The sequence below is a fragment of the Ambystoma mexicanum genome, chromosome 2p, assembly GCF_040938575.1.
Source record: "Ambystoma mexicanum isolate Mex_15411 chromosome 2p, UKY_AmexF1_1, whole genome shotgun sequence".
NCBI lineage: Eukaryota > Metazoa > Chordata > Amphibia > Caudata > Ambystomatidae > Ambystoma > Ambystoma mexicanum.
Window position 1 is genome coordinate 288,054,970 of NC_090923.1, and position 14,068 is coordinate 288,069,037.

Genomic DNA, 14,068 nt, shown 5'->3' on the forward strand with positions numbered 1-14,068 from the left:
TACACCTATTGTAGGGATTTGTCGCACACCGATACCACATCACAACATTAAATGTGCAAAATATTGATCGAGGTTGTCTTCCACCTCTGCCCTACCCTTCTTGTCTCTCCAGCCTCAAGCTCTACAGAGTATCTCCCACCATCAACACCATTCAATGGTGTCCGTAAAAGCCACATATTTTTATTATACTTTCCCTCGAGAATATGTTTACTACAGTGATTCTATAAATTCCTCTCTGACTGACACTAGCCCCTAACCAATGGCCCCATGCCTATTACTGTTATAGGCTGGTCTTGTGCATCTGCTACTCGACTCTTGAGTCAACTGGACGACCAGATTACTGAAACTAACTGATTGCGCCTCTCACCCTTGTCAGTGGCACGAGAACCATACTCCCAATATGAGTCTATTTTCTACTCTGAACTGAGAAGCTCTACACACTAAGCCATACAGGTGGGTTCCCCTCCTGTCCCTAAAACTTTGATTTATGTTTCTCCTCATTACTAATTAGTAGAGTGCGGTAGCAATACACACGTGATTGAAATGCCAATTGTATGCTTTTCTTGCAGTTGGCAATGTGGGACTACTACTAAGCTCTCCTAAAATTAAATAAGGAAGTTGTTCGCCCCCACAAGAACCTACTATGGTAATTTAATCTATGGTACTAGGTTCCAAGTTCTATTACTGAACTGTTATTGAGACCTTAAGCTATTAATAGCTTACTCTATCTCTCCTTTAACCCTACAGGTTGTACTTGTTTTAACTCCCACGCCAGTTGCACTTGCTGAAATAGGAATCTGATATACACTCACCCTCCTGATGAATGTTCATTATTTAATTCCTTAGAACAGAAACATGTCGAGACTTGAACTCTCTGGATTTCAACAGAGACTCAAGTTAACTATATATGTCCATTAAGTGACGAATGTAAGCATGGATAATATGTTCTGCAATATCAATTTTTTTCTGAAAAAAGATTCATTAATTGGTTTTGATGTATTCCTATATATTTTCTTTTACCTTATTAGCACACAGGTGCAATTGAATGTGCAGTGATTTAATACTTTTTTTTACCAATTGTTTACACTTAATAGAATTGTTGTTTTTTGAAGGTTTGTTGCTAATTGCCACCTTAGAAAGTATAACTTCACTCCTAGCTCTATCTCATTTATAATTATTGTCTACTCCCTCCTAGAATTAGATAGAGTTTACACTCCAAACAGATGTTTGTTTAGTGTTCACCAGGATTCTTCTGATATCACTAGTCCCCTGACCACTCACACCATGGGCCTCATTACGAGCCAGGCGTTAAGGGTTTTACGGCGCCGTAAACGGCGCCGACCCTTAACGCCTGATTACAAGGTCCCTTTGCGGGATGGTGATTTTAACGCCTGCTTTTTGCAGGCGTTAAAAACCATGCCGCAAAGGGACCTTGGTGCTAAGTACGGTGCCGCAATTTGCCGCACCGTACTTAGCGCCTTCCCCATTCCCATTATGCCCTATGGGGCAAAAATGGGAATGGGGAAGGGCCATGGCGGAAGGGGGAATTACCACTCCGCCAACCTCGGAATGGGGTGGTAATTCCCCATTCCGCCATGGCGGAGTCGGAAAGTTACCAGCATGGACCATGGTGCTATTAGCACCATGGTCCATCCGCCAGGGTCATAATGAGGCCCCATATCTTCTCAGCTTCTGTCTATCCTCAGCACTTGCCTCGACACATCCTCCGCCCTGGAGACGTGCACTTTTCCACCCAACGTGGCTCCTGGCCGCATAGCACTTACCATACTCTGCACTTCATCTGTGACTCACCCACGAGCATAGACACCTGTGAGCAACTGATGGCCACAACAGTAAAGACAGACACAAGTGATCACAGTTTAAGGGTGTTTATTTAACAATGAATGCAGCGTGGAAAAAAGCCTAATCTAAACCAAAATCTAAGATGGGAGCAAGCTTCGACCTTCAAATGAAAAATAAGGCAGCCCTAGTGGCGTTGCGTCAAATAAAAACAGCCTATATTAAGAAACCTATTGCCAAACCTTACAACTAATAAACAAAGGCTGTGTGATAGCTTTCAAGAAAATAAAGAAGTGTTCTCAAATCATAAGTCAAGATGTGATTGCCAGGGGTCTCCCTTCCGTAAGTGTTCAGCACAGGACAAGGTGAGTATCCTGAGCACAGCACACAGTCGAGCTTTCCCCAGCACAAGCCGACAGTTCTGCTCCAGCTATCAGGTTCTCCAATGGTAAAAAAAAAGTCTCTTTCCAATAACAGGTCTCTCGCCCTAGAGGGCCTGATAGTTACAACAAACAAACACACAGTTCTGTTCTAAAAACACTTTGGGTAATGGCTTCACCCCTGGGTCCCCCTCTTCTGGGCGTTGACCCGCAAATGACAATCAGGATTCTCTCCCCTCGCTTTCTCAAAGTGCCAGATTCACTTCCCTTGCTGGTCCCCATCTTCTGGGCGCTGACCCTTTTAAACAGTTCCTATCAATATCAAGGCCTTTGGGCTGCAGGTTCCTGACCCCGAGGACCTGACGGGTTTACTGAGAAAAAAGAATAAACAAAGAATAAACAAACATAAAAGTTCTGCTTCAAGTATTTTCAGGGTGTTAGCTTTCCACCCGTGGATCTCCCTCGGCTGAGCTCGGACCCTCATTATCAAGCAGGACAGTGTACCTCTCCTGTATTACAGTCTCTTTTTGTTTCTCCTTCAGTCGTGCTCGGATTCCAAAGGACAAGCAGGGTTCACTCCCCTTGGCTTCTCAATGTCTTTTCAAACAGTTCATGGTGGACATCCCTTGCCTTTGTCAACACACTGTTTCTCGGGACTTTAGACTTTGCCCCTTCTCGGTAGCTCCGCTCTTCTGGGTTCACGCTTGCAGATTTCGCATTCACCTTCACTTTCAATGTTCACAGGATTCACTTCCTTTTTACTTTCACCATGTTTACAGATCAAAGTCTTTCGATGTACAGGGATTTTGCTAGACCTCCTGTATGCCCACTTTCACCTCTTTCTGTGGCTCTCCTACGGCCTCCTGGATTCTTTAGTTTTACTCAAATGGGGATCGACCAGAGTCTCTCAGAGTGACACCAACGTGATGAGGGTTCCCTCTGCAGCTGGTCTCCCTTCAACACTTTTACTGTTCCTTGAACTTAGCTCAACTTGCCACTTTGCGACTTTCATTCACCACAGAATAGCTCTTATCGGCCCTCCCCTCAACTCACAGGCTGTGATGAACTGCTTGGCAAGCTTCATAACTGGAGTTAAGGCAAGTGTCATGATAGCAGGAGTTTCCCTCGCTCCCGATTATCAGTGTCGATATGCTCTGTGTACCATTGACATCTGCTGCAATACACTTGTGCTATTATTTGCGGTCTAAGGCTCTCTTCCACCAAGGTTCCGCGGCCTAGGATGAAAAGGGCACGGTCGCCACTCTCCTCGCCACCCTCTCACTTCCTGCAGCCTTACTCCTTCTCTTAAACTGCCACGCCCGATTAGCCGTCTCGTCATGCTGTCTGTCTTGCTCATAGTGTGCTCTCTTGCTCCACCTTTTATCCCTGTGGCGAAGGGAAATGGCTGTCAGGTGTGTGTGGTTCGGATCAATTGTCAGACACTGCCTGACCCTTGTATTGGGATATGTCAGGTAAACGGCTCTGGTGTTAGTCCGTTCTCTTGTGTGTCATGCGAAAGTGCTTGTGTTAAGAAAGGGGCGGGGGCAGTGGTTTTCAAAGTCCTACCTGGTAGGATGGGGAAAAGGTGTTAGAAGAAGGGGGATACCACGTCTCACCCGTCACAATGCATAGTAGGTTTGTCCTTGCCTTCCCCCGCTGTGTTTATATTGCTGTATTTTTAATGTACTTCAATCCTATGTTCCCTCCCTGTTGCCATGTGGGTGCTTTGCAACAGAATGTATTTTCTGTATAAGCGCTTTAACAAGCAAACAATAAATAAATAAATAAATACCATGAAGAATAGCAAGGTATTATTCGTAATAACCTTTCCAGTACTCCGAATGCACTTCCATGTTGTTTTTTCACCACACATATGTCCATGTAATTGTCTGTTCACCTAAAAACACTGCACCTTGAGAAATGATCACGGTACTGTTAAAAAATGTTATAGAGTAATAAAACAGGACAATTTTAAAACGCCCAAGAATAGAAAAAGGAAAACTGTCAGAAATTCTTATGTACCAATATTAATGTCTAGAATAGTGGTATTTGAAGATTAGGAGCAAATCAAACACCTCACACAAACAAATATAATAACATACAGAATTGATGTGTGTTGAAATTGAAAGTGTTAGGACACCTTTAGTTATAGGTGTACGGCAGGGGAACCTTTTCCTACAGCTGGTTTCCGGGAATAACACAGAATCATGCTGTAAATCCATTGTGACAGCCACTGCATTCGCATTCATGCACAGTGGAGATCATAAATGGATGCCACTATGTAAAAAACACAGCATTTGACATGTGATGAAATGGTTACTGCTCTACAGGATACAAGGTGAGCAGCGGCTCAACCGCCTATTCAGCCCTCACACTATTACACATCAACAGTGATCCCAATCATAAAGGTGAAAGAGACACTGTTAATAGATATACCTCTTTTGCCTTTTATGGTAATGTGAGGAGAGCAGGCTATACTCTTGAGAGGGGTGAGAATTGGATGACAACAACAACACAACAGCAATAGTACAAGACTCCAAAATAAAGGCATGGCTAATCAAAGTTCTATAAAATATGTATACTTGAATTAAACATACCAATCTGCAAATAACTGATTACACAAAACACTAGCAAAAACTCGCCCGTTAAAGGACAGAGAGAATGCAGAACGTGGATATGAAGGCACTATGGGTACTGTAGCAGCTGTGAAGAACAAGAAATTGCAACAATGTCACTTTTAAAAGATATGTTTTTGGGAAAAGATGCAGGTGACTTACAGTCACTATGGTCCCAAAGTGGACCCAGAGGGTCTGGGCTTCTCAAAGGTTCCTTAAATCGAGTCTTAGGTGGTGCAACAGCATCAACCTGGGCTTCTCTGTGTCGAATCAGAATCTGTGCTCTTTTTGGCACTGGGCAAGTGTCGAGTCACAGTGCCGAGACTAGCACCATCGATGCAGTGCTGCTCTGCAGCAACAGCTTGTGGGTCGGAAATGCTGGGGCAGCTGGCAATGTCTGGTCGGTAGAGCCGGGAGACTTGTCGGCCACAGGTGTGGAAAAAAGGAAACTAAGCTTTGGTGGCAAGTGACTAAGCTGGCACAAAGCAGCATCAGGTTCTTGCAACGGCGTTCAGAGGGAGCTCGAAATAGCTGGAGACCAGGCAGCAATATCAAGGTGGAGATGCTGGATGACTCAGCAGGTACTGGATGAGGAGATGGTGGAGCTTCAGCGTCTGTGTCAAGTGTATTTGGAGATATCAAGAGGTTAATTAATATTGATATTTGATTTTTATTGCGCTAGTACACAAGTGTTTCAGAGCACGACAAGGAAAGGGAGGGGAACCAGGGAGAACAATACAGCGATCTTACTAGGCCCAGTGACATTGAGAACGCGCAAGTGCATGGGAAGGGGGAGGGGAAAAGTGCATGGAAGCGGGGAGAAGTGGAAAGTGCGAAGCAGAGGAGAAACAGATAAATAACAATAAATAAATAACAAAGGAAACAAAAAGTGGTAGTGCAGCCAGCAATTTGCAAGTGCTAGGTTTAAGGCAGCAGACAGGTTCAAGCGTAAGGGATAAGGATGACTTTGGTGTCTCGCTCACCAAAGCCTGGGCATCGTCGAAGATGCCCAAACTGATGTTGGAATGGTTCGGGAAAGTAGGGAGAGTCAGCGGTCACTTCCTGATTGTGCAAGTGCTATGTATCCCACTCCCATGACTCTCTGGCAAGGTGAGTCCTTTACTCTTCACTCTCACTCCAGGGAGTGTGGCTGGCACCTGCAGGGGTTCCTTCATCTCTAGTGAAGAGCCTGGTTCCAATGTTCCATGTGTATGGTTAGGGGACATAGCTTACCTCTGTCTTGAAACACCGGTCTTCATCATGGCAGAGGGCTTTGTAAAGAGCTTCTTTCCCGACAGGGTCCAAACAAATTCTTCTATTTTTAAAAGTCGAAGATGAATCAGAGAATTTGGAGACCCTGTTCTTACAAAAGGTAAAAGGTCAAAGGGGGTTGAATAAAAGCAAGCCTTCTTTAAGAGGTCCAATCCTCGTCAAGGTGACAAGTGACTTCTTGAGTCATCCTACCCAAAGTGCTCTGCTCTGCAGGAAGTGGAGGAGACAGGAAGGAAAAAGAAGCCCACAGAAAACCAAGAGGGCTGAAGCCTTCGTCCAGTCCTGCTGCTCTGTTTGGCTATTTTAACTCCACTCCTTCTGAGCCTGCACCTTAAAAGGCCCCTTGTGATGCACAATCCGGGCGTGGGAGTGGCCCTGCAGTTATGATTGTGCCCCTTGGAAGCATTGTTCCCAGGGGCTCTACTGCTGGGATTTTCCTGGTTTGGTGAGGTGTTATCCAGCCTACCAAAGGATCAAAGAGAGACAGCATCCTGTCTATTGTTCTGCTTTCTGAAGCAAAGACAGACAGTCTGGCTACGAATCAACATAGCCTTTTCAATGCTGGCCTGAGCTCGAGTGGTCAGTGGGTGGGAGCGGTGCTCCTGTACTTTTTTTTGACATTTTACCATTCCTATACTTTTATTTTTAAAAGAAACCATGGTTTTGTTTTAAAATAAAAGTGTAGGACGAAGTTGAAACATGCACTTCAGTGCACTGCACTGAACATTCCCTTAAAGATTAGGCGCATTGGTTTGGGTGTTTGTATTGCTCGTGGGAGGGTCTTGGCAATGGGGTTTGTGGGGAGATGGGGCAGGCTAGCAGGGAACATAGTTCCACTACTTCTTTTCGTACACTTCACTGCTCAGCTCAAAGGGTTCACATGAGTATGATAATAATTGTGTGGACTATTTAGCATACCACAACCCAGGTATGGCTTATTTGTAGAGATTACTCCGCCACCAGATGGATAGTCTGCACAATTAATATGGTTTTAGATCAGAGGTGCAGATTTAAATAACCTCTGTCTGCAGTGACTTTGGTGTCAAAGAGCTGTCACATGCGACCTTTGAACCTGCTCTGTGCCACTGAAGAGCAGGAGCTGCATATCAGGAGACGGATGCAGCAGAACATGTGTTAAGTAGGCTTTATTTTTGTATGTATTTGTTTATTAAAACCTCATACACTTATCAACAGAGTTAATAATACAAGGAAAAACATTTCCATCAAACAAGATACAATTATTCAAAATCAACAATATATATGAAACATGTTCAGTAGGCTTTTGTCATGGAGCTTTCTGAAATAGCTACCCTAGTCTCACCTACCACTACTCTTCACACCCGATCCTTATACTCTTTACCCCAAAAATATACATATACTACTTCACCACGAAGCAACTGCATCAACTACAAAGTTATTCACTTTGATGAAACTGAATTCATATATGCAATGCTCTCAAGTTTCCTGTGGCCATGGGTATCATAGGCACGACATTCCTGGTTTTCCCTTTGGATTCTGGGACTTGGTTTTTCTTTCCCATTTGAAATTTAGTAAAACTACACTGTTATGTCCTGGACGATCATGGTGGGAGCGCCGGCATGGAGTGCTTACTTTTCTTTTTTTTTTCCTTGTGCTCCAACACGGCGCACATATACGTTCGCCTTCGGCTGGCACAGGATCAATATATAACAGCTGAGTCCCTCTTCCCTGAGCTCCGACACTAGAGCTCTTGATTCCTTTCACCGCCGGGTGGCCTGGGATCTTTCCTTGGGCTCTGGCGGTAGGGCAGCCTGCAGGCTTGTATCACAGCTCGCGATCACAGGGCTGGGCCGCACTTTCACTCCTTTCACTCTCAGGCGTGGAGGATTCTTTATTATATGCTGTCTTACAGCAGCGCCGCCGTCATCACCTTCCTTCCAACCTCCAACACGAACGTGCCCCCAGACGTAGCACAGCGCAGACCCCTTGCAGGGTCCAGCAGACAGCTGGACAGCTGGACAGCTACAGTGGTCGCGCGGGCTCCTCCTCCACACAGCAGTGGTTGGCGTGTCTACAGCAGGGCATGGGGGGCCTGAACTCCTCGTCACTACTGTTATGTCCTGGCCTACAGTCACACAGGCCAGGCAGACCAATGCTAGGGGCACCCAGACGACATCCAGTGACAGGAAGCACCCTGTCAGCCCACTGGCGCTTTGTAGTATTCTTGGTTAGAATGTTTTCCCCGCACTGCGACCTCATGGAATGTTTAGGTTGAAAAGAACCGGAGGGTTCGGGTCAGTTAGGAGCGAAGGTTGATAAAAATGGGAGGACGGTCGCAGTGCGGGGCGCCGGTTGTTAATCTTGAATAAAAGATATACTTCACAAGTACTCACTTTGGCTCCAGTGAATACTTCACGCTTCAATGGCCCAGGGCACCCAGGGCATCACCCAAAGACAGCGCCGGAGTTGCCCAGCAGGAGCACCGGCACCTAGATGCAGAGTTGCCCAGGAGGGGCTCTGCTGGCACACAGATGGAGTTGCCCAGCAGGGGCTCTGCTCACATGGTGGGGGCATCAGGGACAGCTTGCCCAGCAGGTGCTCTGACAGGGTGGAGGGCCCTGCAGCAGCAGGCTCTCTGCCTGCCACGCAGCATCACGCTGCAAAAACAGACACACAGAAGGCAGGAGTCCATTTACATCGACTGAGGAGCTGGAACTGATTTGTCCCTTTTTTCTTTTCTTTTTTTTATTGTTCAATCAAAATAAGATTTTTACAATACAGTTTCACCTTCACAGTTCTAGAAGCTGCAAACTTGAGATGTTCTTAAGATATTCGAGGCTATGGTACAAAACAAAACGAAACAACGCGAAATGGGTCAAATTTGTTGAGTCCAATTCTCATAGAGTCTACCAACAGCAAAGAATGGCTCTCTGTGGTCTAGTTGGGGTTGTTGACGTTGAGTAGGTTATTGTCAATCGATTCTATCATTTTCGCCATTGCTATTTGCCATGTTGATTTTTCGCCACCAATTAGCCTGCACCACCATGTGTGTTCTTTAGGAAAAATGGCGAAACCTGCCATCCGCGATAGATACTGCTGTCTGAGTGAGGCGGTGGCAGAGCATACCATGAGTAGGTGCCTTAAGGTCTCTTTAGGTGGTTGTGTCCTGTTTTCACAGAAACGGCAGCCATTTGTTTTGGATTGGCCTCGAATATGTAGAATCTCATTTGTTTTACAAAGATTGAGACGTGCTCGCAGAATTGTCCCTTTTATTATTTAAGTTGCATGGTCATCAACAGGCTCTGAGAGGGACTTGTTCTCTCAAAAGGAGTGGCACACCACATACACATCCCAGTAGTCAAAGCAAAAACAGGACTGTAGAGATATTGCGGGACCCGAGATCTCGCACGAACACTGAAGTGCCGGCTGAAGAGAGCGTGAAGCGCCAGAAGCTGAAGCAGAGGGCACAGAGCAGGTTGAGCTCTTGGTGCTCCTCTCATGGGACTAAATCACTTCAATTTGAGACCTTATATTGTTCACTGCATCCAGCATTGTTGAGGGACAGTTGCCCCAGGACTCATGTATTGTTGAGTGTGTGTTCTTAATATAGGTGATAGTGGAGCCACAATAAAAGGGTCAAATCGGCCATACTAAGGTTTCTCGCTTATTATTATACTACAAGGACGGGATGGCCTTCTCTGACATGGCCATGGAAAACTCGAGACTAAAACGGACTCTGTTTATGTATTTATGCAAGATGCCAGCCAATGCTAACATTTTTCATCGTTTTACAAAAATGTTAATCGATGTAATTAAGATGTGACATCTTTATTTTGATTTAAGTTGATATATTGCGTAAAAAAAACAGTAATGTTAATCGTGAAAAATCCCTTTAAATTCCGGAAGTTGGAGGCTCTATTTTTGTTATTTTGTTTTAAAAGCGCTATATTGTTACTACTTGTTTATATGTATGGCGGAAAAGCCAGAAACAAAACGAATGGCTTTTCTCTTTACAAATATCAAACGTATCTTGGCCCTTCCGAGCTGCTGTAGGTGGAGTCCCGCGGCGGCAGGAAGCACTGCAGTCAGGACCCCGGAAGCGTGCAGGCAGAGCATTTTGAGTGGTGCCTGACAGAGTTTGTGACAGCCGAGCTCGAACACGCCCCTTCGCTCCTTGTGCAGTATTCTGTGTACAATGCACGCAAGCGAAAGTGATGCTGAAATGGCCGAGCTGACCCTGGACTGCCTGGTCTGCATTTTCTCCTATCTGAACGCGGAACAGCTGCTTGTTTCAGCCACAGTGTGCAAGGTAAATCTGGCTGTTAAGGGCGACGTAGAACGTGTGTACGGTTAGTTACGAGTTTGGGTGTGGCCGGGCGGATACTAAAGACAAACATAAGATTTTTTTTTTTTTAAGGTAATAGCCCTTTGCATGGTGGGAGTTGTATGCAAAACTGTACTTCTGTTTGAAAAAAGTACAAGTACCAGCGTGCAGAAGATTTTGACTGAAAGTTACGGACTGCATGCAGATGGCGCACATTAGACCAGGGGCGTTACTAGACTGTAACTGGGGAGAACGGCTAACGCGCAAATGCTATAAGAGAGGCTATCTTCAGAGACTGGGTCCGTGACGGGGAGTGCACAAAAATTGATGTTTTTAATACAAATTGCATATTTTTTTTGTAACTTCCAGCAGGGCATTTCTTTGGCTGTGTTGCTAGGCATGGTTGGATTGGTAAGTTAGTAGTTCTTGATGCATATTCAACTGCACCTTGCCTTAAACGCACGTAAGTCTGAGTGGGGCTAGTTTGTTACAAGGCCAGTGGGGCGCAGAGACTTGCAATAGTGACGGGCGTCGTGGCGGCTGTTTCTGGGAGCGTCTGTCTTCGGGTGAGGGCGGACCTCCCAATTTATTATTTTGGTGACGTGGCCGTCACCTGACATGGTGACAAGTCCGCTCCATAACCTCCCATCCAACCATCATAACTATTTAGCCAACAAAACAACACAACCCAACATACTGGGACCACATCACATTCATTACTTGCGGAGCACCAGACCTCACTCCAGGAAGTAGTCCCTCAGCCTCTCAGGGGGCTGGCTGCCTGTCTGCTTGGTGAGGATATCTGGCCAGGCGCTTTGGCGATCCGGGGCTGTTCTCTCGCTCCTGGGTGACCTTGTCTGGGGGTGTAGTCTCCTCACCATGGCAAAACAGATCTTCGCTGCCATGTGGGGTGACATTGTCATTGCTTATTGGGTCTGCCCCAGCCGGGGCATCTCAAAGGCATCAGAACAAGCTGCTGTTCCTGGTGACTCCCATTCTCGGGTCGCGGTGATCATCGTCCCCTGACGGGCAGCTACAGTCAATGGGACTGGATCATGGGGCAAACATAGCTTGTGGGTGGGGTTCTTTGTCCTGCCCAGTAATCGATGTATCACCTCCAGCGGGTGCTCCACCAACCCCCTTCAAGCAGAGTCTTTGACAATGTAGCGCTCGTGCCTCTCGTGGACTATCGCGTGATCCAACACTGCTGAGATTCATGCTACGGGATGGTTGATTTTACTTTCCTGTCAAAAAGGGCCTCTGCCTTTGACACTCCAGTGGTAGAGTGGGGTGTAGTGCGGTATGCCAATAGAAAATCCATGAGCGCGTGCTCCAGCGGTTGCCCCCTATCCAAAGCAATGCAAAAAGTCTTGTTGAGGGTCCGCATGAAGCGTTCGACATCCCCATTGGCCCTTGGTTAGCAGGGCGTTAGGCGCTGATGCACGACTATAGGAGCCTAAAGGCTGCAAACATGTCTTTTAGAACTGGAATGTTGGCACTGGCCGCTGTGGAGTCTACGAATTGCACCATTGGGAAACGTGAAAACATATCCAGCACCACCAAAAAGTGCTGTGACTGGTGGATGGTGCCGAAGTCCAGGCTGAGTGCTTTCCACGGGCAGATGCCTTTTTTCTGGTGATGCAATCGGAGGGCCCTTCGCCAGTGGCCTCACCGCCTGACACCACGTGCACATGCTGATAACATTCTCCACTTTCTGTTTGAGATCAGGGAACAATACTTTTTCCCCCCCCGAGTCGCGCTGTTGTTTTGGTGGCTCCTTGATGTTCAGCACTAACTCCTGTAGTGTAATCGGAATCACAATTTGAGTGCCTCGCAGGACAACTTGCTCTGGGCAAATCGTTCATTCCTCACCCTCCAGTGCCCTTGGAAATAGGCCTGGGCCTCTGGCGTTTTTTGCTCGGTCATGCCAAGGAAACCTTTGCACTGGCATGTGCACAGCTGCTCTATCGGCTCCTGTATCCCGGCGTCTTGCCGTTTTGCTATGCCGGCCACCGACATGGAGCAGGGCATGGCTGCCTGGGTCATCATTGCCGCCAACTCTTCGGGTTCATCAGTACCGGAACACTCGGATGATTCCTGCGGCCTAGGATGGCGAGACAGATTATCTGCCGGATCGTTGACACCTGCCTTGAACACCAGCATCACTCCATACTTATGTAGTTGAAGGAGCCATCTCTCAAGTGTGATCTGAAAATCAGCACCAGGGGCTTGTGGTCAGTGAACGTGTGGCCATAAATGTAAATGTGGAAGTGCTTGCACCCCCAGAGTATCATACACAATGGACCAGTGGAAGATACAGGTGATTCCTAATTTTTCTGTGTAGTCTTTTTATAAATACCGACCAACAATACTTATCACTTATTTAATTAAAACAAAAGCATTTAAAAAAAACATAAAAATACATTTTTGCATTAATTCCCAATATCCTGTACTAATTCCAGGGCTGGTTACAAGACACCAACACTCACCATTCTAGTCAACTACCATTCATTCACAATCATACCCTCTGTCTCTAACCCTTTTAGTTAGAAGCTGCTATTTCACTATATAACTGCTTAATTTGTTTAGATCTGTTGCTCAATAAACCAATCTGTGCAGAATTTCATCCCACAGAATTTGAACGTCTACACGTGTTTCGGTTGTCTTTGGACCTCTGTTCTGGTCCCTCAATGTAGCAACCTTCTTCAGGACGAAAAGGACATAAACCTCTCTATGTCCTGTCCCTTTCGGTAGGGTGAGCCATGATCCCTATAAAAACAATTAAAAGACAGTCTGTGTCTATGTCATCCCTCTCATCATTTTTTACTACAATTAATGTGTACGCACTGACTCTTCAATAGTCATGATCTGTCTCACCTGCACATTTTACTAGGCAAAGGCATTTCAGATATAAGGATTAATCCACATTTCTACGCAGGTCCTAAATGCCCCAAAACGTGGTCTGACCTGTGGCCTACCCCCACTGCCAGTCTTAGTCCTTCTTTGTTAACGGGTGTAGGGGCTCTGTGACGGTGTCAGACTGGGGATGAACGTCCTGCAAATGTTCACCATGCTGACGAAGCTGTAGACCTCCGACTGGGATGTTGCCGCTGGTGCTTATTTAATGTCCTCCACTTTCTTGGGGTCCTGCGACAGCCCCCGTGTGGAACACAAACCCAAAGAAATCCATGTTGGACTCCATGAACTGACACTTCCTTTTGTTTAGGGTCGGTCACTGTTGAGAGAGACTTTCTAGCACCGCTCTGAACCTGGTCATGTGTTCTCGGGGTGACTGGAATAGCTCAACACATTGTCGCTCACGTTGAGGACCCTCTGGAGCCCTGCCAGCACACCCTTGATGTTGTGCTGGAACACTTCTGCTGCAGATGACACGCCGAAACTCGGGCGGTTGTACCGAAAGATGCTGACATGAGATGAGAATGTTATTGCTCTGGAGTCAACCTGCAGGGGAATTTGATGGTACCTTGCCTTCAGATCCAGCTTGGCCCCACGCAGATCTGCCAGAATGTCATCCAGTGTGGGTGTGGGGTACCTTTCCCTGCGGGTAGCCTTATTGGACAGCCTCATGTCTACACAAATGTGCACCTCCTCCGGGCCCTTTGGTTTGATAGCCGCTTCTATTGGCGACACCCACGGCTTTGGCCCCTCCACTCTGTCGATGATTCCTGCGCTCTCCA

At 46.5% G+C, this 14,068-nt stretch overlaps 1 protein-coding gene across 1 annotated transcript in view; it reads left to right on the top strand.

Moving 5' to 3' along the window:
* The first annotated feature begins 10,101 nt into the window (after positions 1–10,101).
* Positions 10,102–14,068, top strand: part of FBXW12 (F-box and WD repeat domain containing 12) — a 549,693-nt gene continuing 545,726 nt past the window's right edge. Inside the window, exon 1 of the mRNA XM_069643567.1 lies at positions 10,102–10,355. Within this exon, the coding sequence (XP_069499668.1) occupies positions 10,242–10,355 (114 nt within the window). The 5' untranslated portion in view covers positions 10,102–10,241. The remainder of the gene's footprint in view (positions 10,356–14,068) is intronic.